Raw genomic sequence first — 27,180 nt, forward strand, 5'->3', positions numbered from 1 at the left:
TTTATCTAGTGTTTACAAAAATGTACAGAGGCCGTCATTTAATGGGAACACATTTATTTAGAAGAACAATTGTTACTTACCTGTAAACAGGTGGTTCTCCAGTATTGGTGTCTTTCATAGATTCACATGCTTGAATATTCCCCGTCGTCGGAGTGGGAGTCCCACGGTAAAAAAAATAGCAATAACATACTTATAATATGTATATGTAAAATATAACAGATGAAATACACATTAGAAAACAGGCAGTAAATGCCTAGACAAAATTCCTCATAGGAATACATGAATAGAGAAAAAACACTTGTAGCCTATTCCTGTCATTATGTTGGTCCACACTGTAGCCAATCAGGCGCCAGCAGCCCTCCAGAACCTTCTCCTCAGAGCTCAGCACCAGAGATTTTCGTAGCACAAGAGTGACCACAGAGTCTATGAGGAGAAGAGAGCCTCTGAGGGGAGGAGGGTGGGTCGCATGTGAATCTATGAAAAACACCAATACTGGAGAACCACCTGTTTACAGGTAAGTAACAATTGTTCTTCTCCAGTATTAGGGTGTCTTTCATAGATTCACATGCTTGAATATAGAATAGAAAGCAGTAATATCCGAAGAAAAAGTCCCAGTCATGATACACATGCATAGACTTATAAGACCAAATATGTATATAGTCATGCAAGACATACAGTAATAAGGTAAACCATAATGGAGGAGGGAAGACAGAGGCTCACCATATTAAAAAAGATTGCGAAGCACAGCCTGTCCCACTGCAGTGTCTGCTGCGTTGATGGCACCAGGCAGTAGTGTTTCGTAAACGTGTGCCTGCTTGACCAGGTGGCTGCCCTGCAGATCTGATGCTCGGCACCCGGCAAACAGGGCAGTTGAAGACGACATCGCCCTGGTAGAATGGGCCCTTACCGAAGATTGTAGAGGCGCGCCTGCCTGTTGATGGCCGAAAGCGATGGCCGAGGAAAACCCAACGAGCAATTGTAGGTTTGGGAAATGGACGCCCTTTGTGGAAACGTCCATAGGTTATGAAGATGGCAAAAGTCAGCAGCTGCAGAAATCATCTAGCTATGGTTTGTTTAGACACTGCTTGTCCTTGCCTTATCTTTCCATAGGCAATAAACAGTTGATTGGATTTGAGAATGACAGAGGTCCATTGCAAATAGAATTTTAAAACATCTTCTGATGTCAAGGGTATGTAAGGCCCTCTCCGCAGGGAATTGCGGATTAGGAAAAAACGTCTTTAAGATGACTGGTTCATTCAGGTGAAAATCCGAAGGCACCTTAGGCATAAACCTTGGGTTTGTACGTAGCACCACAGAATTGGACGTGAATTGTAAGAAAGGTGAATTGACGGTGAAGGCTTGCACATCACTGACTCTTCTAGATGAAGTTAATGCTAGCAAAAGAGAAACGTTCCATATTAGGAATTTGAAATACACCCTGAAAAGTGGCTCAAATGGGTGGCGCATGAGCTGCGCTAATACTACATTAAAATACCATGATGGAAGCGGACGACGTACAGGAGGAAACATTCTGAATAGTGCCTTAAAGAACTGTAGTATTCTTGAAGAAGAAAGAGAGGTGGACCCATCCTCACGTTACTTTGAAATGGCTGCCAAAAAGACCTTCAACGTTGCATGAGATAAGCCTGATCTCGCCAAGTGCAAGAAAAAAGGTAATATCTGGTCCGGCGTTGCATGAAATGGGTGAACCACAGCAGATTAACACCAAATGCAGATTTTTTTCGATTAAAGTCTGTATGTCTTATTTTTGTAGGTGCTCTCGCGTAAGCCAGTTAACTCCCTACTATCCGCCGAGATAGTCAGATGAGCTAATTAAAGGTGCTCAGGCGCCAAGCTGCTAATTTTAGAGAAGCCGAATCCGGATGGCAAATTTGACCATTCTGAATGGAGAGGAGATCCGGTATTGGTGGAAACTGTATTGGATCGCACTCTGAGGAAAGGCGTAAGCATATATTTGAGACCAGTTTATCGAAAACGCCTTTCCCTGCGAGTTCTTGTGGGGATGCCAGCTTGCAAAGAAACAGGCATTTGCTGTTATTTTTAGTCGCAAAGAGGTCCAGAACGGGATGACCCCACTGCTGGAAGATTCGATCCGCCGTTGGCTGATGCAGTTCCTATTCGTGGTTGGACACCTGTTGACCTGCAGAGGGTGTCCGCCAGCACATTTGCTACTCACGGGGGCTTTCTGTGATAGAAGAACCGACCTCGTTCTTCCCTGTTTGTTTAAGTAATGCATACTTGAAGTATTGTCTGAGCGAACCAATACTGTGGCCCCTTGAATGATTGCACGAAAGGATTTGAGGGCTAAGAAGATGGCACCTAGCTCTAGCAGATTGATGTGCCAAGCCTTTTGTTGAGGGTTCCATTTCCCGCTGACCTTCAGCCCTTGAAGATAGGCTCCCCAACCCTCGACGGATGCATCTGTGGTGATTGTGTAATTTGGCACTTCATGAAGGAAACGCACACCCCTTCTACAAATTTCTTTCTTGGACCCACCAAACAAAAGGCCTCCTGCATCCGAGGATTGATTCGAATGAGATCTTCGAATGAACTGGAGACCTGCAACCACTGCTTGTCTAGCTCCTCTAGCAATTTTCTCATGTGTAATCTGTAGTTGGGAACAAACAGGATGCAGGTGGAGGCCGTGGCCAGGAATGACCTTGAGGATCTACTGAAACTGACTTTTTTTTTTTTTGTACGTAGAAGAACCACCAAGTGGGAAGTGGAGGCACGTCGTTCGTGTGAGACAAACACCTTTGCTAGGTTTGTATTGATTGATGCTCAGAGAAACGTTCATATCGGAGCTAGTACTAGTTGGGACTTGTCATGATTTATTGAAAGCCAGGTTTTGAAACAGCGAATGACAAGTCTGGGTGTGCTGGACTGCTTGTAAATAAGAGCGAACCCTTATTATACAGTTGTCTAAGTAATGATAAATTTGTATGCCTTGCAGACGTAGATAGGCTGCCACTGGTGCCAGGATCTACGTAAAGACACGTGAAGCGGACCTAAGTCCAAAAGGTAGGACTTTAATTGAAAATTTGTTGTACCTATTGTAAAGCGTAGCCACTTCCTGTGCTTAGGAAGGATTGGCACATGAAAATAGACATCCTGGAGGTTGCGAGTAGTTATAAAGTCGTTCTGGCATAAGAACTTTAGGACTTTGAGGGACAACATTTGTAAAGTTTGCGCAAAGATCTAAAATCATGCGCTACTTTCCTCATTTGCTTGTTGATGAGGAACTGAGAGTAAACCCTAACGCTGTCGCATATTCGGAACCACTCCGATGGTCCCTGTTTGTATCCATATAGACACCTGTGCAAACGACTACCGTAGATGAGAAGGTGGAGGTGCCTTTGGAGGTGTAGAAAGAGAACATTTGACACATTCTAGAGTGTGCCCTTGGGCATGACGTTTAAAAACCCAACGGTCCTCTGTCACCTTTGACCAATTGGAATGAAAGTGAGATATTAGACCTCCGACATTTGTGGAGGGAATAAAGGTAGGTTCAAGGTAATCCATTGTTTCTTAGAAGAGTTGCCTCGGAGTATTGAAGTCTGAACCTCCTTGCAAAAGACGTAGCATTGAAGCAAAAATTGTCTTTGCCAGACTGCCCCTATTGCGAGCTGTCGAAAACCTGTACACGCAATGTCCACTGCACAGTGTATCATTTCTGATGCACTTCTCTCTCTCTCTCCCTCCTGTAGGATCTTCAAAGCGTGAGGTTTGGAGGATTCTGGAATAAGTTCTACTAGCGCCAACATGTCAAGAGGACATCTGGCGGCATACCTGCCCAACTGGCTTGCAAGATAATCGCTGTGCCGCCTGAGTAATGACTGAGTCAGGGTAGGCTGAGAGATTAGAAAAACAGGTGAATAGTGGGGAGCTTCACATTTCTTGACGAGGCGTGGAAAAAACGCCGGCACAGAGTTTGGCCTCTGCATGAGTTTAACACCTTCTTTCTAAATAAAGTCTATGATAGGAACTGAACGAACTTGTTTCTGTGGTTTCCCCAGGATGAGGGGAAAGGGGAAAACGATTCGCCGCTCTCTTCATAAGGAGGGGAAAAACCTCCAATATTCACCAAAGGTGAATGCAATAGAACTCCAGTTGTAAGAGAAGACGTAATCCAGCCATGGTACAGGCCGTGGCAGCCTTGCTGTCAGAAATACATAATTCTGATCTGAAGAAAAAACATGCTCATACGGCTATGTGCTGTCCAAGAAGAATAATGGCGGAAGAAAAAAGCCTTCACGCCCTCACGTGCATGTAGCGGAAAGCTGCCGTCGACGAAATAAATCGTCCACAAAAGCACTGTGCATAAAAATCAACAGTGTGTGAAACCAACTGTCAACGGGCTCAACCGTCGACGAATCCAACAGTTGACAGGGTCCGTCAACGAAGTCAACTGGCGTCGAAGCTGAATGTTGACGAAGCTCACCGTCTGCAGAGCTCACTGTCTACGGAGCTCACTGTCTACGGAGCTCACTGTCTATGGAGCTTACTGTCTACGGCGCTCATTGTCGACGGAGCTCACTGTCGACGGAGCTCACTGTCGACGGAGCTCACTGTCGACGGAGCTCACTGTCGACAGAGCTCACTGTCTACGGAGCTCACTGTCTATGGAGCTCACTGCCTACGGAGCTCACTGCCTACGGAGCTCACCGCCTACGGAGCTCACCGGCTACGGAGCTCACCATCTACGGAGCTCACCGTCTACGGAGCTCACCATCTACGGAGCCCACCGTCGACGAGCCCACCGTCGACGAGCCCACCGTCGACGAGCCCACCGTCGACGAGCCTACCGTCGACGAGCCTACCGTCGACGAGCGAGCCTACCGTCGACGAGCGAGCCTACCGTTGACAAGCCTACCGTCGACGAGACCAACTGTCAAAGAAAATTTTCCATCGACAAAACTCCCAGTGGTCGACGAGCCTTCAGTCGACAAGAGGGCACTGTCCTCACTGTCGTCGACGAATGCCTGGAGGCATTGTCGTTGCAGAGCACCAGTGACGGCAGAGATTGTCGTCAGAGAGTACATCGACCGTATCGTCGACAAGCTGGCACATTTTCACGTAGAAAAGTTATCGCAGAGTGAGTCTAGACGCCTGAGAGTAAATCTCGTGGGCGTAGATGTGGGAGGCACAGATTCAAAGAAAGCCAGAGACCCCTTAATTGTGATGTTACTTCAGCTGGTGAAGTAGAGGAGAAGCATCACTAAAACCTTAATGTGCAGGACAAACAAAAAAATCCTCCCACATCAGAAGGGGGGTATAGTCTAAGCACAAGAACAACCCCTTCTCCACCTACCATGTCAGAGACAGGCAGAGTGGTGGTCCATATACTCTTCATGAGGGTTCACAGGAAAAGGTCTCAGCTTCCCACAAGTGACGCAGGGTCTGAAGGTAGACTTCATGTAAGAAGACATTACAAAACTGTGATATTATGAAGAAAGAATTGAAGAAAAATGAAGAAAATTGAAGAAAACTGAGCACAGCTCAGGGAGACTCCCTTCACACGACGTGCGGTAGAAAATCTCTGGTGCTGAGCTCTGAGGAGAAGGTTCTGGAGGGCTGCTGGAGCCTGATTGGCTACAATTTGGACCAACATAATGACAGGAATAGGCTACAAGTGTTTTTTCTCTATTCATGTATTCCTATGAGGAATTTTGTCTAGGCATTTACTGCCTGTTTTCTAATGTGTATTTCATCTGTTATGTTTTACATATACATATTATTAGTATGTTATTGCTATTTTATTTACCGTGGGACTCCCACTCCGACGACGGGGAATATTCAAGCATGTGAATCTATGAAAGACACCCTAATACTGGAGAAGTAACAGTTATTAGACTGTAAACAGTTTGGAAGTTCTTTACAAAGGTATACATTGTGTACATCAGCGCATACCTAGGGTTGGAAAAATGCCTTAAGTGCCCATTAAGGTGGTTTTCGGACATTTAGGCATGCTTCTTACGCAATACGTACATTGACGTCACATTGAACGTGAGAGAAAGTGGTGGCAATACCACAGCAGGAAATAGAAGGGCTATCACTGTCACGCTTCTTATGCAAGGCGTACATTGACGTCACATTGAACGTGACAGAAAGTGGTGGCAATACCACAGCAGGAAATAGAAGGGCTATCACAGTTAATCTATCTTTCTTCGATCTAGATGTTAAAGGGACCATCAGGTGAATGGTGTCACGGTAGGTTTTATATACACAGCAGACGTCATCAAAGGAGGCAACATTCTGGAATGGATATTGTTGATGATTTTTAGCGATGTAGAATTGGGTAAATGAAATTGTTTCTTCCTCTGCTCTGGAAGTTATCATGAAACAGGGAATGGCATTTCTCACGAGAGAGTAAAATTCTGATCGAAATGCCTTTTCCCTATGCATCGATAAGCTTGCTGCTAGCTGCTGACCTAGCATTGAAAGACTCCTCCGTAAAAATGAATGCTCTGCTTAGGCCTAGAGGGTCATAATATAATAGGGGGCATTGTGCAGCCCTCTGGCACTTTGACTGTGAGCACTGCTATATTTTTTGGCAGACTGAAACATTCTGGTCCCCGGGCAACAAGTGTCCCAAATTGTCTGGCTAAGTTCTCCGTCAAATTAATTAGGTCAAATTTGACGCAGTGGAAAATCATGCCACCTGGCTCTTACATGGCCTGCTGCTTACCACCCTCTTCGATGTCCCTCCATGGGCTCCCAATCCACAGCAGGCTGATTATGGCTGCATTTTACTACCCAGACGTGGAGAAAGGGCCCCATTTTCCTCGCATACTTCATAGACCATGGCACCCCTGTTGTACCACGATGCTTCATTCTCTATCAGTCTGTGAGACAAGGTCAGGACCCCCCAGCTGAAGTAAGCAGAGACCATGACACTCTTTACAAAGCCAGGAGTGGGACCCTCACAGCGGGCTAGATGCAGGCCAGTTTCACTGCTCTATATGGCAGCAAAGTTCAAGGAATCGCACTTTGCGACTCAATTAACAACCTTTTTTGGACACAAAAGAGATCTTGGAAGATTGTGCAGCAAGAATTCGGCCCACAACAAAGTACAGCCTCTAATGGTGGTTGTCCTGCATGGTCACTATCAAACGCCTGTCGGTGGCACGGCAATGCGGTTATTTTACCTGTCCTACCAGCAGCGTTTGACACGTCTCGACCATTTCTACCATAGCGTGCTTCAGGAGGCAGGCATGAATGATGGGGCTCTTAACTGGCTTAGATCTTTCCTCATCTCCAAAGGAGTGTCTCATCTACCTTTACATCTCACTCCAGATTGCAACTGAGTGGGGTGCCACAAGGCTCTGTTTAGTCTCCCTGACCTACTAATGTCTGTGTTAGGCCATTGGCCGGACTCATCCACCCCCACAGATTCCTTTTCTTCATGGAAACCAATGACACCTAGACCATTCCCCGTCTGCCACGGAAGGACGGCAGGGGTTATAGTTCTGCCAATGCAGGAGTGAGATCTGGGGTGGATGGGGCACACTGGGTGAGGCCCAAAATGGATACAATGGAGTTGCGGATAGTGCAGGATGAATATGGTATTGGTCACCAGAATGTTGGTCATTAGATATGGACAATGTTCATAATCCCCAGGCTACAGTTCAGAAGATGCTGCGAAATCTGACTGCGACTGGAGTTTTAGGCCCCAACTTAACACAGTGAGTTCTGCTTCTTTCTTACATCTGAAAAATCAAAAACCTGGACTTCCATTTCTTGCTAGTGAAGTTAGGAAATTGTCAGTATCCTCCTCCGCTGAAACATACTGAAATTATTGCATTTTACTTTGTCTTACTTTACCCAAACCACGTGTTAAACTGATACTGCTGATTCAAAACCTGGCAGCCAAAATAATGTTAGGGGCAGCTGTTTTGCCATGCTGCCCTTAAAAACCTTGTGCAATAAACCATTCTTTCTCGATGAGCACATTAGTGGGTATGCCTTGGCACACAGACTGCTCTCTGCAGACCTTTAGTTAATTCTTGTTCCCCATTTCCAACAGTATAGCTTGGGAGGAGGCTCATTCTTGGTGCTTGCTTCTTTCATATGGTACTCTCCTCTGTTCAGTTTTAGTTCAACACAGACATGTTGGCCGTCTCTAATTTTGATTTAAAAGATGGCTTTTCTCAAAGTATCGTCAAGAGTAATGGAGTCTTTCTAGGGTTGTCTCTAATCCTTGTGGCCACCCAGCACATACACAAAACTCTGATGTCACAAGCGCACATGCTGGAGGCTGGTGGTGCAACAGAGTGTGGAGATTGCGGAGGACGCGGGGTCTCCTTCACAACAGAGACTGAAGGCCTAGCTCCAGTGCACGTCCCGTGGGAAGACTCTACGACGAATGACACTCTGAGTCCCCTGTTGAAAATAAATAAAGAGAAACAATGAGACTATCACCGTGCTATCAGTTCTTAATGTGAGCCGGTGGTCTCCAGTGCTCGGCACCAGCACTTAATTTTCAACACGGGCACTTGTGACAGTCTGTCACAAGGTGGGGCTGTTTGGCTAATTTAGAGATGACCACAACCGCAGTTAATTATTCATTCAGTATACATTAAAAATTACTATTACCTACCGCCCCACCCATTCTTATAGCTGTTGGGGCCTGGAATAGTCCGAATTGTCACACTTGTAGGGGTGTGATGGTTAGTAGTTATGTTTTTACTATCTTTGGCAGCGCTGGCAGGGGCAATGTGTGGTGCAAGCTGCAGTGCACTCCTGGCGAGAGCAGTGACACCTATTGTTTTGCAAATCAAGCACTGAATGATATATATTAGGCCCATAACGTGCTCAATCTATTCCATGTTTGAGTTAGAGTAGACTGCAATGCATACTATCCAGTAGCTTAGCAAAACGTCTAGGGTGACCACAGTTTCAAAGGGAAAAACCCGGACAGGCCAAACAAAGAAGGAGAACTAAAAGGTGACAATGAAAATAGAATGGGCATATAAGAACCTTGAAGTATTGTGAATCTGGTGTATCCAGCATAAAGATGGCCAGCACAGACTCATTCTGAAGGTTTTAGGCTCTTGTTCATTTGATGTCCTAATTTATAAGAAGACTTAATTTTGACAGCATAAAATATGCCAGCGTGGCATTACCTTCTCAATGCCCCCTTCTTCTCAGCTGGAGCCGCAATTCAGGAACTGAGGCTCCAGCTGACCTCCTGTGACCTTATACAATGTAATGGGTGCTCATTTAAAGTGCTACAATACCTTAGTGTTGAGTTTTTGCTATAAGACTGCAAAAAAAGAGATGTACTAAATAATTTTTGGACTTTAACCCCTTCGCTGCGGCCGCGATTTTTCCGCTGTGCGGTAAACAAAAGAACAGGGCGGGGCCGTGACGAACCCCAGCCGTCACCCACACACGCCCACCGCGGGGCGTGACGGCTGGGGTTCGTCACCAGCATGGGAGGGGTTAAAGGCATCTGTGTATTTAATGTTTCAATCTTGGTACTTACTTACCTCCACTCAGTCCTCTCGTTAAAGTTGAATAACTCCAAAATTGGTGTGGGATTTTTCTTGTGTTGTTTTTACTTTAGTACTGTTTGAAGTGTTGCATAAATACTTTACACATTGTCTCTAAGCTATGCCTGAATGCTTTTGTGCCAAGCCACCATAGGGTCGAGCACAGTTTAATTTGGGGATTGCTTGTGTTTCACTCTGACAAGAATTGTGATTGCTACTTGACTTAGGTTTCACTCCCCCTTAACCAGTAACCCAATTTCCTGCAGCTCTACACAAGACTAGTCTGTGGCCATTATTCAAGGGTGGCGAGTATCACTGTTTTACTATCCATAATGCACCATTCTGTACTTTAACCGGCCGTAACACTTGGTGCCTTCAAGGTTGTTGATCTTGATGAAACAGATAAATGGAGGCAGTCCAAGTACCACTTGTTTCTCCATTTCCAGGAGTCGCAGTGCAAGAAATATCAAAACCTGTGAACAGAAGAGTTTTATAAAAGTTGTTCAATGTTTATGTATTTCTGTAAAACACGATCACATTTAGGATGGTCAACAATAATGCTAATTTCTAACATTGTCTCCCTTTTCTTACAGCTACTGAAGCCACCTTTGTCAGAAGTACTCTGTATTTTAGGGTCAGGCGCTCAGGCACGTAGTCATTATGAGGCCTTTACAGAAATGTTTACATTCAAAGAGGTATGTGTCATTGGTGGGCAGAAAATGGGAAATTATACTAGATTAAATCTTTTTGTGATAAGATTTACTTGGCAAAGCCACATAAATGTACTCGGTATAATACATGCCACTTTTCCACAATGCACGTATACCCTACTCTGGGAAAGAAATGCATACTGTTGTTTATGTTAATTAGCACTTTGGCATCGATGAAATTAGATTTGTAAAGCGCATGACTGCCCGAGAGCGTCCCAGCGCAGGCATCTCTGATCCTTAGCAGGATTCCATGGACATCTTGTGCATTGCTTGGGGTAGGCAGTGCCAGTTTAAGCCTTGCACAGGAGCTACCAATAGCATCAATTCGCAATTAGAACATTGTAATGTTGAGTGCTCTATTGAAGACAATGGAGTCCTGTGGGCTTCTAATGGCTGGTAAAAGGCAGTAGGATCAACATTCCAATGTTTGTTCAAGGCAACAACTGTGAACAAAGGCCTAACGGAGCCCAAGGTAATTTCAACCCCCTGGGGCTCCGGGGGTCCTTTTTATTTTTTTACAAATTAGAACATTCTGCCCTCTAGGGTATAGTAGGCTATAGTAGTTCACCCACTTCCAATTAGTGCAGTATAGTTGGGGTTGATGTTTATAGATACATAGGTGCCTCCATGTTACATGTTAATCTGTATTTCCTCATCGACAGCCATACATTTAGTTTGCCCCAGGGGTGAAAAAGCATTACATATAAAGTCCCATACTACCCTTCATTGAAGAGAGCATTGAAGAGAGTATATTGATAGAAAAGGACACAGAATGGTAAAGCTGCTCCCACAATACACAAGAAGTAGAAAGTGAATGGGAGAGAAGATGGAGCGGCGGCGGGAGTAGGGTATTGTAAGTCCATTGCAAAAAATAGGAATTAACATAATAAACACCAACATTTATTGCCTATTCGCATATATTCCTTTGTTACTAAAGATACTTCAGAAGACTGCTGGGAAAATGTGGCACTAAACAACATCCTTGGCAATACGCTGTCAGATATCCATCCCAATAGAGGAGTAGCAATCACACTGATAGATGTACAGTCCATCATTTTGAGAATTGTGAACTCTTGGGACACCCTTGACCACCCAACCGATAGATTTGCATGCGAAAGTGATGGGTAGGTGAGACCAACCTGCTTAAAATCCTGCTTATGAAATCAGAAAACTAGACTAACATTTAGCCAGGAGCCTGTGAAAACCATTATTGTGCAATGGTGGGTTCCCTAGGGTGTATATTTTTTGCTGCTGTTCTTTGATATTGACATTCAGACTCTCTACCAAATGTTCCTTAACATGGGGATCAGATCCAGATTTATGCACATGACACTCAGGTTGGGTCTGACCTCTCTTACAATACTATAGCTGGCTGTCAGAGAGTTGCTGATACGATTCTAATCGCCTCGGAGTGCATGAGCTTACACCGGTTGGGCACAGATGCCACCAAACCCAAGTTTCCAATTGCTGGTACTAATCATTGGTCAATGACCCATAGTCAATAACCCAGAATCTCTGCTATCACTGATTTTGGACAGGGAAAACGGATATTCCGTTCACTAAAATGTGAATAAAACCTTGGTGGTGCATTTTGCTAGTACCCAGAGTAGTAATCAGATAAACATTGTCACCAAGTCATCCTGTTACTATCCAAGCTATTGCATGAGCTTTTCTCCCAGAAAGGATTCTCTCCCAGACAGGCTGATCTGCCTTTGCGAGAACTGTATCAGCATAACAATTGATTACACTAGTGCTTTCCTGATGGGGACATCTAAAGAAAACCTCAATAAGTTGCAGGTGTTGAAAATGACTATAGCCAGCAGCGGGTCCTCCGCTATGGCGGAGGAGTGTCGCCCCACCCGCAAGCAGCCAAAAAGTGAAATATAGAATGATAATAAACGCTTGTTTATTATCGTTTCATTTTTTCTTTCAGTGCCAAGGCTTGTGGGTGGGGCCAGGGTGGTGATAGTTTGGTGGAGGAGTGGTTGCACTGCCACTCAGTGTGCATGATGGTTTGTCTGGCTGTCTCAGGCCGGCCAAACCGTCATGCGCACTGAAGCACTCTCCAACCCGAGCTGCGTTGCCGGGATGAAGGGAGCAAGCACAAGATGCCAGTCTAACGGGGAGCGCAAATCATTGGCGCTCATGCCAATCCCGACGCTCCTTTCAACAACATGGAAGCAGTGTCAGCATTAGTAACAGTGTACTTTGGAAGCTTGGACCTGGAGAAGAGAGGGGCGTTATGTGGCAGGTAAGTGTTTTTTTATTTTTTATTCGTCTCGCCTGTCTGTCTCCCCCTCATACAAAGTCCCCCTCCCCGCCACTCTATCAACACACTGGTTGGTAGTGACTGTGGCAGGAGCTTAATGCATTTAGCTCCCTAAGCATTCAAATGCAGGGTGTAGTGAAGGTGTTTTATTATCATATGTAAATTGTGTATCAAGATCTTCTGCTATTCCAGGTGAAGTCCTTGAATATACACAATTCAGATAATGGGTCTTTGCTGCCCTATAGTGATGATGTCTTATGTCCTGTGTTAAAGGTAAGAATATGGAGTCGCAGCAGAAAGAACGCTGAGCTGTTTGCCAAAAGCATGAAGGGAGATATAGTGGTCTGTGATTCTGCCAAAGAAGCTGTAACTGGAGCTGATGTCATTATCACAGTTACTATGGCAACAAAACCGGTTTTATTTGGAGAATGGGTAAAACCAGGTGCACATGTAAATGGTAAGTCCAATACTTTTAATTTTGTATGTTATGTTCATTGTTTTGTTTAGGAGAGAAGGCCAGTAGAATTGTATCACTTGTGTGGTAAAGAATAGGTGAAAAAACAAACTCATTTTTTAAATGTTCTCTGTGAGAAGCTGACTTGGTATAGGGTGTACACTTATGTAAGTGGGCACCTTGCACCAATCCAGACAACCCTTACGGTGATTTTACTGGTCTTAGACAACCTTAGAAAGCTATCTAAGTGGTAGCTGTGGAGAGCAGCCTTCAGGCGTAGTCCAGAAGGAGTGTAAAGCAGAACATAATCTTATAGATATAGATTAAGTGAAAAAGAACCACACAGTGTGTTTATAAAAATATGTATTTATTATAAGACACTCACTAACACATACAGATTTCTCATAGCTTGAGATATACACAATGCACACAATACTTTTCAATAGAAACAGGTAAGTAGCACGTAATACACAGTGGTCACCAGGGGGAGACCAAACCGTATACTAAAGTAGTGGTATGTGAACCACGACTCAAGGAACCACCTGAGGTAAGTAACCACGAGCTCCAGAGAGGCTGTGTGCAGAGTGGGTTCACGACCATGGACCAATGCAGGTCAATGGGTAAGTTGAGGTTACAATTTTAAATAAGAACCCTTACCAGCGGACCCTGAAGGAACCCCATGGAAGACAGAAGATTGGAGAGCTACCCCACCTGTGGATACCTTAAGAACCAGGATACCTGCACCAGGGAAGCCGGGTGCATAGGTGTGAAGTAGAGTTGGAAACCGCCGTCGAACCCAATGGAGGACTTCAGAAAGATGCAGCTACTCGAGAAGATGAAAGTTTCCGGTGGAACCCAAAGGTGGATTCAAGATGTGCTGGAACCTGCAAACAGAGGGGACAGAGTCTATGCCACTCAGGAGGAACCAGGAGGCATGCAAGACATATACCCACCGATGTTGAGTGTTGCAGGAGAGCTGACGGTGACTTTGAAACTGCAGCTGTGTGGACCAGGCAAAGCTGTGGTAGGCCAGAAACCGTACATGAGCTGTCCCACGTTGGATATTGAGAGTTGAGGGGTCAGTATCCGGCGGGAGCACCAACAAGCCTTGGCAACTGCAACCAACGTGGAAGTTGAATATGGTACAATGTCGGGACCAGCAAAGTCCAGGAGACTCACCATAAGTAGGGAAGTCAGGGCAGGCCCCCAGCAATCAGAGGAACCCAATGAATTCAAAGATGACCCTCAAGAGGACCCACAGGACAGAAGCACTGGAGTCGCAAGAGGACCCAGAGAATCTCACCAAAGATGCAGGACCACGGTGCAAGTGATGCGGTGAGGATGAAGCTCTAGGTCACTAGAGATGATTGAGGTTAGGGCTACTTGGGGCCCGAAGATCTTGGTGGAAGGAAGCAAACAAGCCTTTGCAACTGCAAGTCGATGCGGTGCACAGGGCTTCGGTTCCTGCGGCTCCGACGAGGGAAAATGACTGCAAACTTGGTGAGAGGACAGGGCAGGCTGCGAAGGATGTGAGGGATGTGAAGGCCCACAAGCTATGTTGCTGAGCCTTTCGGAGTCCATGGGAGCCGAGGATCAGCAGATCGGTCAGCTTTACGGTGCCTCCAGATGCAGGGGTAGTGACTCCTTCACTTCTAGGGAGATTCCTTCGGGTGTCTTGGATGCCCACAGGCAAAGGTAGGTTCCTGTATGGTGCACAGGCACAGATGTTGCAGCAGTCGTGCAGGGCAACGACATCAGAAGCAGCAGGAGTCTTCCCAGTTGCAGCCTTGATGCCCAGAGCGAAGTCCAGAGTGCCCAGACGGTTGGAGATAAAGTGGTGTCTGAAATGAATCTCGTTCCACAACAAATCTCGGGACCCACCCACAGGTAAGCCCTTAAATACCCAAAGGAAAGGGTTGGGATGATTCAGGGATCCTTCCCTAAGGAGGGGCTGGACAAGGGGGCGGATACATTTTCACACCAGACCGGGAGCCAACAGCTCCCTGAACTGGTTTGGACTTGACAATGCATGGAGGGCACCAAGTGTGCCCTGCACGCAGACTATGTGGAGCTGGAAAGCACCCCATCCTGCCCCAATACACTAAACCCTGTCTGGGAGGTAGTCGCACCTCCCTGTGACAGGATACCTATTGTTCTGCCTTCCCATGCCTGAGCTTGGCTCAGGAGCAGGAGGGCAGAAACATGTCACTGGCCGACAGTAGCCCTAGCTTGCTGTCCGGGTCTGGAAGACTGGTATTGGAAGCACCAAGGAACTCCCAAAGGAGATTTACGGTGCAACACTGTTTACAGTGTGGGGGTATGATTCCAACATGATCGATACCAAACATGATAGGATTTGTTACCGCCAGTGTCGAGATGGTCATCGCTTAATGACACAGTGCCCCTCTATACATTATATATCTGTCTCACAACTCGGGAGAATGGACTCCGTAGGTTGTAGGGGTGTCCTGCTCATGCAGGGATGCCTTCACACTTAGAACCGAGCCCCCTGCCTTCAGGATTGAAAGGCCTGCTCAAGGGGTGACTTATAGGTTTTAAGTGCAGTGGCCTCAGATATAGGTAAACCTATATGTTTCGTAAGTGGTGCTAGCACCCGCTTACACAGGCTGCAATCGCAGGCCTGTAGGTACACATTGAGTGGTCTGCCATGGGTGGCACAATACATGCTTCAGCCCAAGGGGGACCTCTGGTGTACCTATGCCCTGGGTACTTTAGTACCATATACTAGGGACTGATACGGTTACACCAGTGTCCAATCTGTGATGTACCTAAGTACTTACCAAACCAATTGAGGGGAGAAAGCACAGAAACTGGGATCCCAGTCAGACTAGTCTGAAGCAGCATTAAACCAAGCAGAAAGTGGGGGTAACCATACAAGCAGATCCTACTTTCCTACATTCTCCAATACAAATGTTTAACATTGGGTTATATTAATTTGAGCCTGAATTCAAAGTGGATTGACAAGTGGTGAAATCCTCTGGAAGCTGTCAACTGGTTCAGAGTATCTGGTTCACATCTATAAATCTTCACTTAAGATTGCAATGTGTGTAGTTGTGAATGCTAGAACTTCTTTTGGAGTGTCAAACTCATTGTTTAAAAAATATATACCACCTACAGTGCATTAAATAGGGGCTAAAGTACCCCAGCTGTATATTAGAAAGATATTGCAAGTCACAGAGGAGTTCCATTATTATGTAAGAGAACAAGGCTGAAGGCAGAGTTCCTTTATAAGGCCACGTAATTCAGAGTGGCTTACATTACCCTAAACATGTACACCAGGGACACTTTATTCCTTATACTGTATGGTCACACCATCACCCTTCCCACAAACTGCTTAAATCCTTGGTGTGTTGGTCACATGAAAGAGATAGGATGTTGACAAACATGAAGCATAAAAGTAGAAACTCTAGTGCAAGATTAAACACACCCAAAAGTAGTTAGTCATTTGTTTTAAATAGATTTTAGAATATGTTTGATACTTGTCAGATTTTGAAAAACAAATGCTGCAGCTCAGAATGTTTTTGAAACATTCAGAGATTCTATCTTTCCTATTGTTATTTAAAAAGTGCAAAAAATGAAACAGGTTATCATAAATATCTCATTTCTGCTCATCACTATTCATCTAGAAAAACAGAGCAGAACAAGGAAAAGCCTGGTTTCGTTTTCAGACTTTGAAATGCAGCTTTAATTATGCTTTTTGACCTGCCTTTCACTTTGACTACCGGCTTGGGCTGCAGCCATTATGATTTCAGAACTGAACTCTAGTAAGTTATTACAGTTGAGCAACTACATCATTTCTTTATTATAGGTGACCAGAGACGTCACAAGTTGCCTGTTTTAAGGAAATTAGAGACAGGTTTTTATATAGGAATTGCAGGCTCCCATATAAGAGTTTTGCAACTCACTAAGTAAATCCATGGATATGTCAGGAGACACAAGGCTGCAGGTTTGTTGTTTTGAATCCCCAGATAAGAATATCTCAGCGAGGAGATATTGAACGGATGTTCACACAGTTTTTTTACAGGAAAGAAGTTAAACGCTTCTCATCATTTTTTAAGCCTGTACCCACATTGATAATTCAGTACCGCTGCGTGTAGCTTGTTAGATTTGCTGCTTTTTTTAGTCTGGCTAGGTGTTTTAGGCCTATAATTTTGTAGTGTGTGTTATCCAGCGGAATTCCAGGGATGAACAAATCATAGTCCACAAAAATTCGAAAGGGCCCATATACTCAATCCAGTTTCCTGGCTGTTTCGCTGGGGGTCAAGTTTTATAATTCACTTTGATCTTAATTAGTTGACCCACTGTAGAAATTGTATTCAAATCTTCACAGATCAACACTCTTCCTTTGGTCAATGGACCATTAGTTAAGTATTGATGGTGATATGAACAATTAACCAACTAATACGCAGATTTCAGCGAAATAACCACAGACTCTGGGTAAGATTCAATTAATTTTATCTAAATCTCAGTCCTAAATGAACGCTCATCAGTACAAATTCACAGTGCAAACTCCATCACTTTCATGGGAGAGAAAATTAATTTAGCAATATATTCCATTGACAGAAGTATTAAAAAGAAGATGCTTTAAGAGTGGATAGTTGAAGAGACAAAAGGTATAATAAATCATTCATTTGCAAAAGATACACAAATTTAAAGACAGAATAATAATTACCCAAGGTGATAACAGGAAAAACTCAGCCCTCGGGCCAAAGGACTGGTGGAGGTCCCCTCATTAAGAATCAGGAGACAAAGACTATAGGCCAGGTTCTGGACAGGGAAATACTTACTAAACTTCTCTATAGACCCGACGCACAAGGGCGCATCCCTCTCTTACACTCTCTCCCTCCTCGATATTCTTCTGGAATCTTCAATATAATCAGGTTGTCATTCAGGTATGAATCTTCCCAGTCTGTTCTCTCCTTCTCATCAGCAACAGCTCTCGCCTCTCTCTCTCTCAGCAAAGTCGACTCAATTATGATTACTAATAATTTAAGTCACTCTAGTTATAGTCTTCATTTCTGCATGTCCCATCCTCAAAAGTTTCTAATATCGATGGATTTCGGACTGTGATTAGGCAGGGACAGGGGAGTTGTCATCACATCATGCTGACATACTCACTTTTTTATGAACTCTTTTGTCTAACAACCCCATCCCCTTTAGCTCATTTATTATTTTGTCTTACTTCCATTCTCTTGCATTTAATGTTAAAAATCAAAACACATTTAATACCGTTCCACAGTTGAGAAGAGTTTTCACTCGGTAGTAGTCCTTGGCTCTTGGCAGCCTGTCAGTAACACGGCCAGAGGGTCACATCACTATTAGACTGCGCGCGTCTAGCTCGCATCCATTTTCGTCACCAACTTTTTCTCTTGTATGCCACTTAAGGCCCAAACGTACACTATTAAATTAGGAATCATAAACAGATGTTAATTTCTCAAATATGTGAGTTTCACTGTTCATCACCCACTTCTACTCTATCCCATGTTATTTTCTCTTTCTTTAAGCAAAAGCATTAGCAGCAACAGCTCTCTTTAAATTCAGGCAAGCATATGCCAGGTATGCGGTGTCATTCTGGTTAGCACATGTGCAAATGTGCAAATGCAATTTCCAGTTTAAAGTGGGGTTTAGTTGCGTTGCCTTTTATTTTTCAATAATGAAGCATGCATAAAGCTCTTTTCCCCCCAATTGTAAATGTTGTGCATATGTTAATTTTGTTTTCTTTATTATATTTACTGATTAGTTCTGTTAATGAGAGATTGCTCATAGCAAGTTTTGTTTTCTTGAATCCTTGCTCCATCATGTGTACAATAAATCAAATAAATCATTTTATACTGCTGTCTTAAAACCTATCTTTAATTGTCCAACTATTTCGAAGGAACAAGCAATCTATTTAGACTACAATTCGTGTATTTTCTAATATGACGCCTGATCCCTACTAATGTAAAGCATGCACGTAAATTTGTTCTTCCCACATCACCTAAAAATATGGGGACGTTTAGGAAATCTTCACACTCTGCATAATGCACACTAATGTCACCATTTTTGAGTAGCAAATCTGTCCACCATGTACGCTTTCTGCAGAGGTCATCAAAGAAATTGCTTGCGTCAATAATCAGGTTGTGGTGTGAAAATGAATAATGGTTTGCATTCACAAATTCAATTTGGCTTTTCACGAAACACTGTTTTAGGAATGTATGACGTTACAACGAATTCCGTTGCAACGCATGCCTTTACCACGCATGCGTTACAACGGAATTCGTTTTCCACGCTTAACCTTTACCTCGAATATTCCTTTACCACGCATACATTTACACCGTTTTTTGTTGTAAATGTATGCATGGTGAGGGCATACTCTTGATAAAGATTAAAACTCTCCCCTTACATTCCCCCAGCCTCATTCCTTATATTTACCCTTAACCCTTAATATATATATATATGTATTTTACTAAAACACCCCTTACCTTTTAACTCGCCTTCCCTCCATCTTCTCTGGTTACGTCGGTCGTATGTCGTTAAGAGGAAGCGGAAGTTACTTTCCGTTTCCTCCCTAACGACGTTGATTGCTTCAGCTTCGGCTTTAGCTTCGGCTCCTCAGGTTAGTTTTGTTTTTTTGGGGGGAGACCCCCCCAGCCCCCCTTTTTATCCCAGCGCTTTATTTTTTTTTTATGGGCGAGACCCCCCAAACCCCCCTTCGTTTTTCTTTTCATTTACCACACATGCCTTTACTACGTATTTCGTAGTAAAGGTATGCGTGGTAAAGCCTTTAGTTGTAACCACGCATGCGTTGTAGTGCATGCGTGGTAAATGATTTCGTGGAAACGGCTTCGTTGTAGAGGCCGTTTCCCCTGTTTTAGCAGTACCTGGTGGTACACTTTCAGAAAAAGTTGTGAGTATGATACAATTTAGTCACCTTTGGCCTGTAAAAGTGTCAAAAAATCTATAGGATATTAAGGAACCTGTAATCGGGTTATTGCGTTTATCCATTAAAGCCATTTTGTGATAATGTATTAGAGGTGTACTTGTGTGTGCATGCATTCATGTGTGTCCATCTGTTTGGGTGTCCGGCTGTTTCCTCCACACTATGGGGAGTAAACCAGGCAGCTACCATTGGAGTGAAGCTCACACTGCTCCATGGTCCGGTTCCCCTAGTGTATGTAGGCATTTTAGATTAAGTGTTTTTAAAAGGTAAACGCGTGTAAACATTAACCTTCGGCCTCTGAACGTATTTGCCTGTCACTAGTCTCCAGCATCCTCATCTGCATCAACCCTCACTGTAATAGTGCACTAATCTTTAAGAAACCAGCCTCCTCTGACAACAGAGATAGACCATAGTTTAAGAAAGAAATTGCCAATGCTGCTTTTTGGGCAAGCTCTTCTGGCATTGCCTGTTACCAAATGGTGTGTTTCATGTTCTTTTATTCGTTCTGCTTTGGATTCCTTTCTCTAGAATTTGGTGCTTAGCTTTCCTTACATTATCCTGTCCTGATGATGATCTTGTTACTCATCTTGAGTTCGAAACATAAGATTAAGTATTATTGACCTATTATTTATTATAGTGTTGCATGTAAATATTTTAGTTGGTGTCCAGGCAACAACATTTCCATGCTTTTTCATAAGTAAAACCAAAGTGAGCAAAACGTTCATAGAGTGGGGGCTTACATGTCCACTGCATAGTTTGTAGACTTAAAATCCTTGTGACAGCAGACGTTCTTCTGTCAGTGCTCCAGAATGGATTTGGTAGTGTGAGTGGGCAAATATTGTCTTTTCATATGCAGCAAGCAGATATGAAACATCTCCAGTTCCACCAACTTTTCTGCTGGCTTCGTATCCCTGTACATCTGCTTAAAAGGAAAAGTTGGAAACAGACAGAATACACTGCAGCACACTTATTACTCATTCCACAAGGCACACTGAGCAATATAATTACCTTAATGATAAAGTGTACTAAATTAATTTCACTGTCCAACTTGTGACAGCGCCTGTAAGCAAGTTCTCCACTCTGCCTTTTTGAGTGCTAGGAAAATCTTTCAGGAAAGCAGCAAACACAGGCTTTCCTTAAAGGAGACTGCTTTATTAGCACTGATTCAGCTCTTCTCCTTGTCAGAGGTTTCTTTTGATTTCAGAAGTATTCTAAAGTTCTGGGGGTTTAGGTCTAATACTTATACCCTTTTTTCCCTTTGAAGTCTTTGTAAGAGAGTCTCTCTTGCTCATTAAAAACGAGTTCCGTCCTCCCTGGTCCAGTCACACTACAGGTGGTGGAGACAGCATTGTGCAAGGCAGCCACAGCCTGTTCAGGTGGTAGTGACAACTTCTCTCACCACTGTTTCTCAGCAAGGTTCATCAGCATATGCAGGGCACTCCTCACCTCCCTTTGTGTGAGTGTCTGGAGTGAATTCACAAACAGCCCCTACCAGTCTAAAACCAGACGGTGACTCCAAAAGCAAGCAGAGGCACAGGATGGTTAAACAAGAAAATGCCCACTTTCTCAAAATTAAGAAGCAATACAATGGCTCCTGTGGGATAATACGAAAAATTCCTATGATAAAAACAACGCACAACGGCAATGCAGGGGGTGGTGTGGATGTCAGAAAGAAAGGCTGTCTACACACACATCAGGTTTGGTATATCATTGCATTATTTATATAGACATACAAAATACATCACACATTATATATTCAAAATAAACAGTTGTGACTGTACAAAAGTAAAAAGGTGTTTAGTGTCCCAGTGAAAGTATCTTAGAACCTACGCTACTCTAGTGACATTACAGTGGCATATAAAAGGTTTCAATTTTTTCAATTTTTACAGCAAACAGAGCTACCATGTAATGTGTATACAATTGATCATCAACAATTTAGACCATAGAAAACGGTTGTTGTTTGTGGTATGCCTCTTTGAACTGTCGACGGCGTTTCGACCCTTTAAGGATGTAGGGTCTCCTCAGGACTGAACATTGTAGGGACACCTATGGAAAATAATGGTGGGGTATTGTTAACTAGCGGCCCATCTAAGTGTAATGCTCCTGGTGAAGCAGAGATGCAATGCTGTCAGAATGAATTGCGTATATAAATACCTGGAGGGGGCCTGTGCTGCTAGTAAGAAATGCTGTGGCACCGTGAATAAATAGTGAAATAAGAAAAACTCATAGGGGTCCCAGCCGGGAGCTGTGGATTAATGACAAAAATCAGCAGTTTACACTGACAGACAAGGCGAGGGCATTGGTCAAAGGTCTAAAAAACGAAACTACCCTAGTACGATCACTTACCCCATATGAAGGTGGAAATAGCAGACACGGCTGATGATGGAGCTGGCCCAGGAGCTCTGTTGTGGGAATCCAAATGTCAGTCAGAAGGTGCGGGGGACTGAAAGGAAAGAGTGTAGTGGGAAAGTTGGTCTAGGCACGTCTGAGTGCGCTAGGGAACTGAGGAAATAAAGCGTCGCATTTCTTACCCGCAAGCGCGCGGTGGCACTCTGAGTACGTGGGAGCGTGGAGCGATATGGCACTGTAATCCCTTTGTCGTTAGTGAAGAAGCTTCCGAAGATGCTGCGTACGCTGTGAATAGGTGAAGATGGAGCGCGTTTTAATATTAACACGGGGGATAGTAGTATTGTAATATCGGGAGGCATTTCTACCGCATACCTGTGATAAGCGTAGTAGCGGCGGCAGGCTCCCTACGTGCTCCGTCTCTGTTACGTCCTCTCCTGAAGGTGCAATGACAGCATGTGTCACGCACCGCGCTGCATTTATAGCTAGGATCTTCCTAACAACATGGCCGTTAAGACTGTAGTGCGGAGAAAAGAGCTGGGATGAGCTCAATGATTCTGTGGTCTACTGTATGTTTGTTCATTGACATGAATAACAGTCTGTAGGCATGTCTCATGTGGGTGAATCTAGGGCAGTGTGATATGGGCATTAGAGTAGTACGAGTATTCCTTGGACAGCAGGTGTTTAGCCCTCCATAAGTCCACCACCTCCATCTGCCCCAGTCTCGCCAGGCCCTCCGTAGACAACGCCCCGAACTGACCGTACCTCTGAACTGACCTATCCATTGCATTGTCGAAAACCAGATTAAGATCCCCTCCCAATAGAACCAGTTGGTCCCCCGAATCCAGTGCTCTCTCCAGTGCCCTATGTAGGAACCCTTCCTGTCTCTCGTTGGGAGTATAGATTGTGCTTATCGCAAAGGACCTTCCTGCAATGGAGAACCTATAGATCAACTGACATCCCCTGATTTCTTCTAGCTTCTGCTCTACCACCCTACGGAAGGACCAGGCCACCAGATTTGCCACTCCCGCCGACTTGAAGGGAGCGGACGAAAGAAATTGCTGTGGGAAGGCCCTCTATTTCGGTCTGTGACAGTCCCCTTGTAAGAGGTGGGTTTCTTGCAGTAGGTAGATATCTGCTTGGGAGGCCTCAAGGTAATTAAGTATCGCCTGCCTTTTGATCGGGTTGTTAAGCCCACACACATTAAGTGTTCAAATGCTAAGAGTATTTCTTGTCATGTGGGTAACGACCTCGTGCCTGCTCCATCTAACCCCGCCTCTCTACCTCCCCCATGCCCCCGGGAACCCAGGAAGCTATACAAAGCTTTGTGTCAGCACAGTGTATGAAGGTAGCGCGACCCCTGTATGTGTGAGTGTGGACCTCAACAAATTCCAATTTCAAATTACCAAACAACAACAATGAGCAAAAATAGAAATACATTCTTTCTTTTAGTCCTGTGGAATAACAAAACCACATGGTAGGTCTAAGGGGGTGATGTAGTGTGGTCAGTGGCTCGACTTCCCCCGCCCGCCGCCCCACTCTTATCTGTGCATTATGCAAAAGTTGAGTCCAGGTTCAAGGGGTAGCAGGCTTAGCCAATGTGGAAGGGATAGCGTTCAAAGTTGCATGCCGGCCCTTAGCAATCTCCTCCGGGTTTGGCTTTGCTAATGCACGACGTCGACCCACTCTCTGCCAGCCGCTTTTCATTGCTCTTTGTGAGGCAGGTAGTGTGTCTTCAGGGCGCTGCTCCTCCGGGGTATCTATTTCCAGTACGGCATGTCTCTGCCAGTGAGCGAAGTTGGAGGAGTTTTCCCTCCGAGTGAAAATTAAGTGAAAGGGATGGCCCCATGAGTAGGATATGCCCAGGTTGCGGAGCTGTGCTGTCGCCGGGCTGAACGATCGGCGTTTCTGCAAGGTAATAGCCGCAAGGTCTTGAAAAAGGGTGGTGTTCTGGCCTTGGAATACAACAAGATGCGAGCTGTGTGCCTTCTTCAGAATCTCCTCTTTGACTTGGAAGTCATGCATGCAGACTAGTATGTTCGGGGGCTAGAAATGTTCTGCCAGAGGAGGCCCACCCGGTGCGCTCTGTGCAGTTGAATCAGGGTTTGTGGAGGGCCCCCCAAGATATGGTGGAAAAGATCACAGACAGAAGCAAAAATATCATCTCCTTCTGCCCCGTACGCCACTCCCCTGATGCGCACTTTGTTCCTCCGGGATCGATTTTCCAAATCTTCTAGGTGTGCCTGCATGTCGATGTGCTGCTCCCGAAGTCGGATGACTTCCTGTTGAAGGGACTCTGCCTCCTAACAATATATCCTCTACATCCACTCTCATTTATCCCAAACCCCATACCACTACTATGATCCCCAAAATAACCCTTTCTAGACTCTCTCCTACTCTACCCCCCTTGCATCATCTGACACCTCTTTCACTATACCGATCCCCTAAAACAAACCTTTCTAAACTCTTCCCTCTGACTCCTCCCCTCCAAAACTCCTTTTTACTCATCCAAAAGCCTCCTCCTACTGCAAAAAAAACATCTTTCACTCTTTTATCCCTCCACTATCCTTTTCAATCAAAATTAACAGACTAACATGTTCACTTCTCAAATTCCATATTCAACTTTACTTATTCACCACTAATCCTTTATGGGTTCCGGAGTGGTGTGCTACTCGCCAGAGAAGCACTTCAACACCCATCAGGGGTAACAAGTGCTATATGAATGTAAACCTTTCTTCCCCTTTTATCTCTCCGCTGTCCTTCTCACTCCAAATAACTGACTAATATCCACCACTGAAATTACTTCATATTTCACCATATTAATTCACCACTAATCCTTTATGGGCTTCCTGAATAGCGTGCGTCAACACCCCATCAGGGGTGACCAGCGCTATATAAATACAAACCTTTTTTCCTCTTCTATCCTTCTGCTATCATTCCAAATCCAAATAACTGACTAACCTATCCACCACTTAAAATGTACTTGCATGTTTCACTATACTAATTCAACACTAATCCTCTTGTCAAATACATGAAACAAGTTATTTACAATTATCTGATATAACTATGTGTTAAACTATAAATTTTGCTAAATTGTCCAATATGCGGCACATTTTCAATCTCAATCTTAGCGTATGTTTACAGTGTGTACCTCTTGCAAGTTATATATTGTCATGGGCTATATTGCCAAATACATGAAACAAGTTATTTACAATTGTTTGGATGTCTTCGAGTCACCACTTTTGTGTACGCAAAACTTTGTACCAGATTTACGGCACTACTGGTCCCCACAAAGGGTGATTAAGTCAAAAACGGGTGGTCTTTTATCTGTTTTTTCAGGCATTTATTGTTGCCTACTCGGTAGTTTCCAAACGTGTCTACAACTGCTTATGTGAAAGGAATATTACCCACATCATGCTCATTACTCTGTATTCTTCTTTATTCTGCAGTTTCCACACGTCTCTGTAATTTTATAAAACTGGGAAGGAATGTCACCCACACACTCTTATCAACCCTAGATTCACCCACATGAGGCATGCCTACAGTCTGTTGTTCATGTCTATGAACAAACATACAGTAGACCACAGAATCATTGAGCTCATCCCAGCTCTTTTCTCCGCACTAGTCTTAACGGCCATGTTGTTAGGAAGATCCTAGCTATAAATGCAGCGCGGTGCGTGACACCTGCTGTCATTGCACCTTCAGGAGAGGACGTAACAGAGACGGAGCACGTAGGGAGCCTGCCGCCGCTACTACGCTTATCACAGGTATGCGGTAGAAATGCCTCCCGATATTACAATACTACTATCCCCGTGTTAATATTAAAACGCGCTCCATCTTCACCTATTCACAGCGTATGCAGCATCTTCGGAAGCTTCTTCACTAATGGCAAAGGGATTACCGTGCCATATCGCTCCACACACTCAGAGTGCCACCGCGCGCTTGCGGGTAAGAAATGCAACGCTTTCTTTCCTCAGTTCCCTAACGCACTCAGACGTGCCTAGACCAACTTTCTCACTACACACTTCCCTTTCAGTCCCCCGCACCTTCTGACTGACATTTGGATTCCCACAACAGAGCTCCTGGGCCAGCTCCATCATCAGACGTGTCTGTTATTTCCACCTTCATATGGGGTAAGTGATCGTACTAGGGTAGTTTCGTTATTTAGACCTTTGATCAATGCCCTCGCCTTGTCTGTCAGTGTAAACCGCTGATTTTTGTCTTTAATCCACAGCTCCTAGCTGGGACCCCTGTGAGTTTTTCTTATTTCACTATTTATTCACAGTGCCACTGCATTTCTTACTAGCAGCACAGACCCCCTCCAGGTATTTATATTCGCAATTCATTCTGACAGCATAGCATCTCTGCTTCACCAGAAGCATTACACTTAGATGGGCCGCTAGTTAACAATACCCCACCATTATTTTCCATAGGTGTCCCTACACTGTTCAGTCCTAAGGAGACCCTACATGCTTGAAGGGTCGAAACGCGTAGACAGTTCAAAGAGGCAGGCCACAAACAACAACAGTTTTCTATGGTCTAAATTGTTGATGATCAATTGTATACACATTACATGGTCGCCACTGTTTGTTGTAAAAATTGAAAAATTTGAAACCTTTTATATGCCACTGTAATGTCACTAGAGTAGCGTAGATTCTATGATACTTTCACTGGGACACTAAGCACCTTTTTACTTTTGTACAGTCACAACTGTTTATTTTGAATATATAATGTGTTAAGTATTTCGTATGTCTATATAAATAATGCAATGATATACCAAACCTGATGTGTGTGTAGACAGCCTTTCTTTTTGACATCCACACCACCCCCTGTATTGGCATTGTGCGTCATTTTTTATCATAGGAATTTTTCGTATTATCCCACCGGAGCCGTTGTTTTCCTTCTTAATCTTCATACCCAGGCTCCCAGTGAATAGGGTTCCCTTG

General features: G+C 44.3%; 1 protein-coding gene across 1 annotated transcript in view; it reads left to right on the forward strand.

Moving 5' to 3' along the window:
* The window catches only part of CRYM (crystallin mu), an 83,095-nt gene that overhangs the window by 46,275 nt on the left and 9,640 nt on the right, over window positions 1–27,180 (forward strand). Inside the window, exons 4-5 of the mRNA XM_078665066.1 lie at window positions 10,109–10,210; window positions 12,768–12,951. Of these exons, the coding sequence (XP_078521192.1) occupies window positions 10,109–10,210; window positions 12,768–12,951 (286 nt within the window). The remainder of the gene's footprint in view (window positions 1–10,108; window positions 10,211–12,767; window positions 12,952–27,180) is intronic.

The sequence above is a fragment of the Lissotriton helveticus genome, chromosome 10 (genome assembly GCF_964261635.1).
Source record: "Lissotriton helveticus chromosome 10, aLisHel1.1, whole genome shotgun sequence".
NCBI lineage: Eukaryota > Metazoa > Chordata > Amphibia > Caudata > Salamandridae > Lissotriton > Lissotriton helveticus.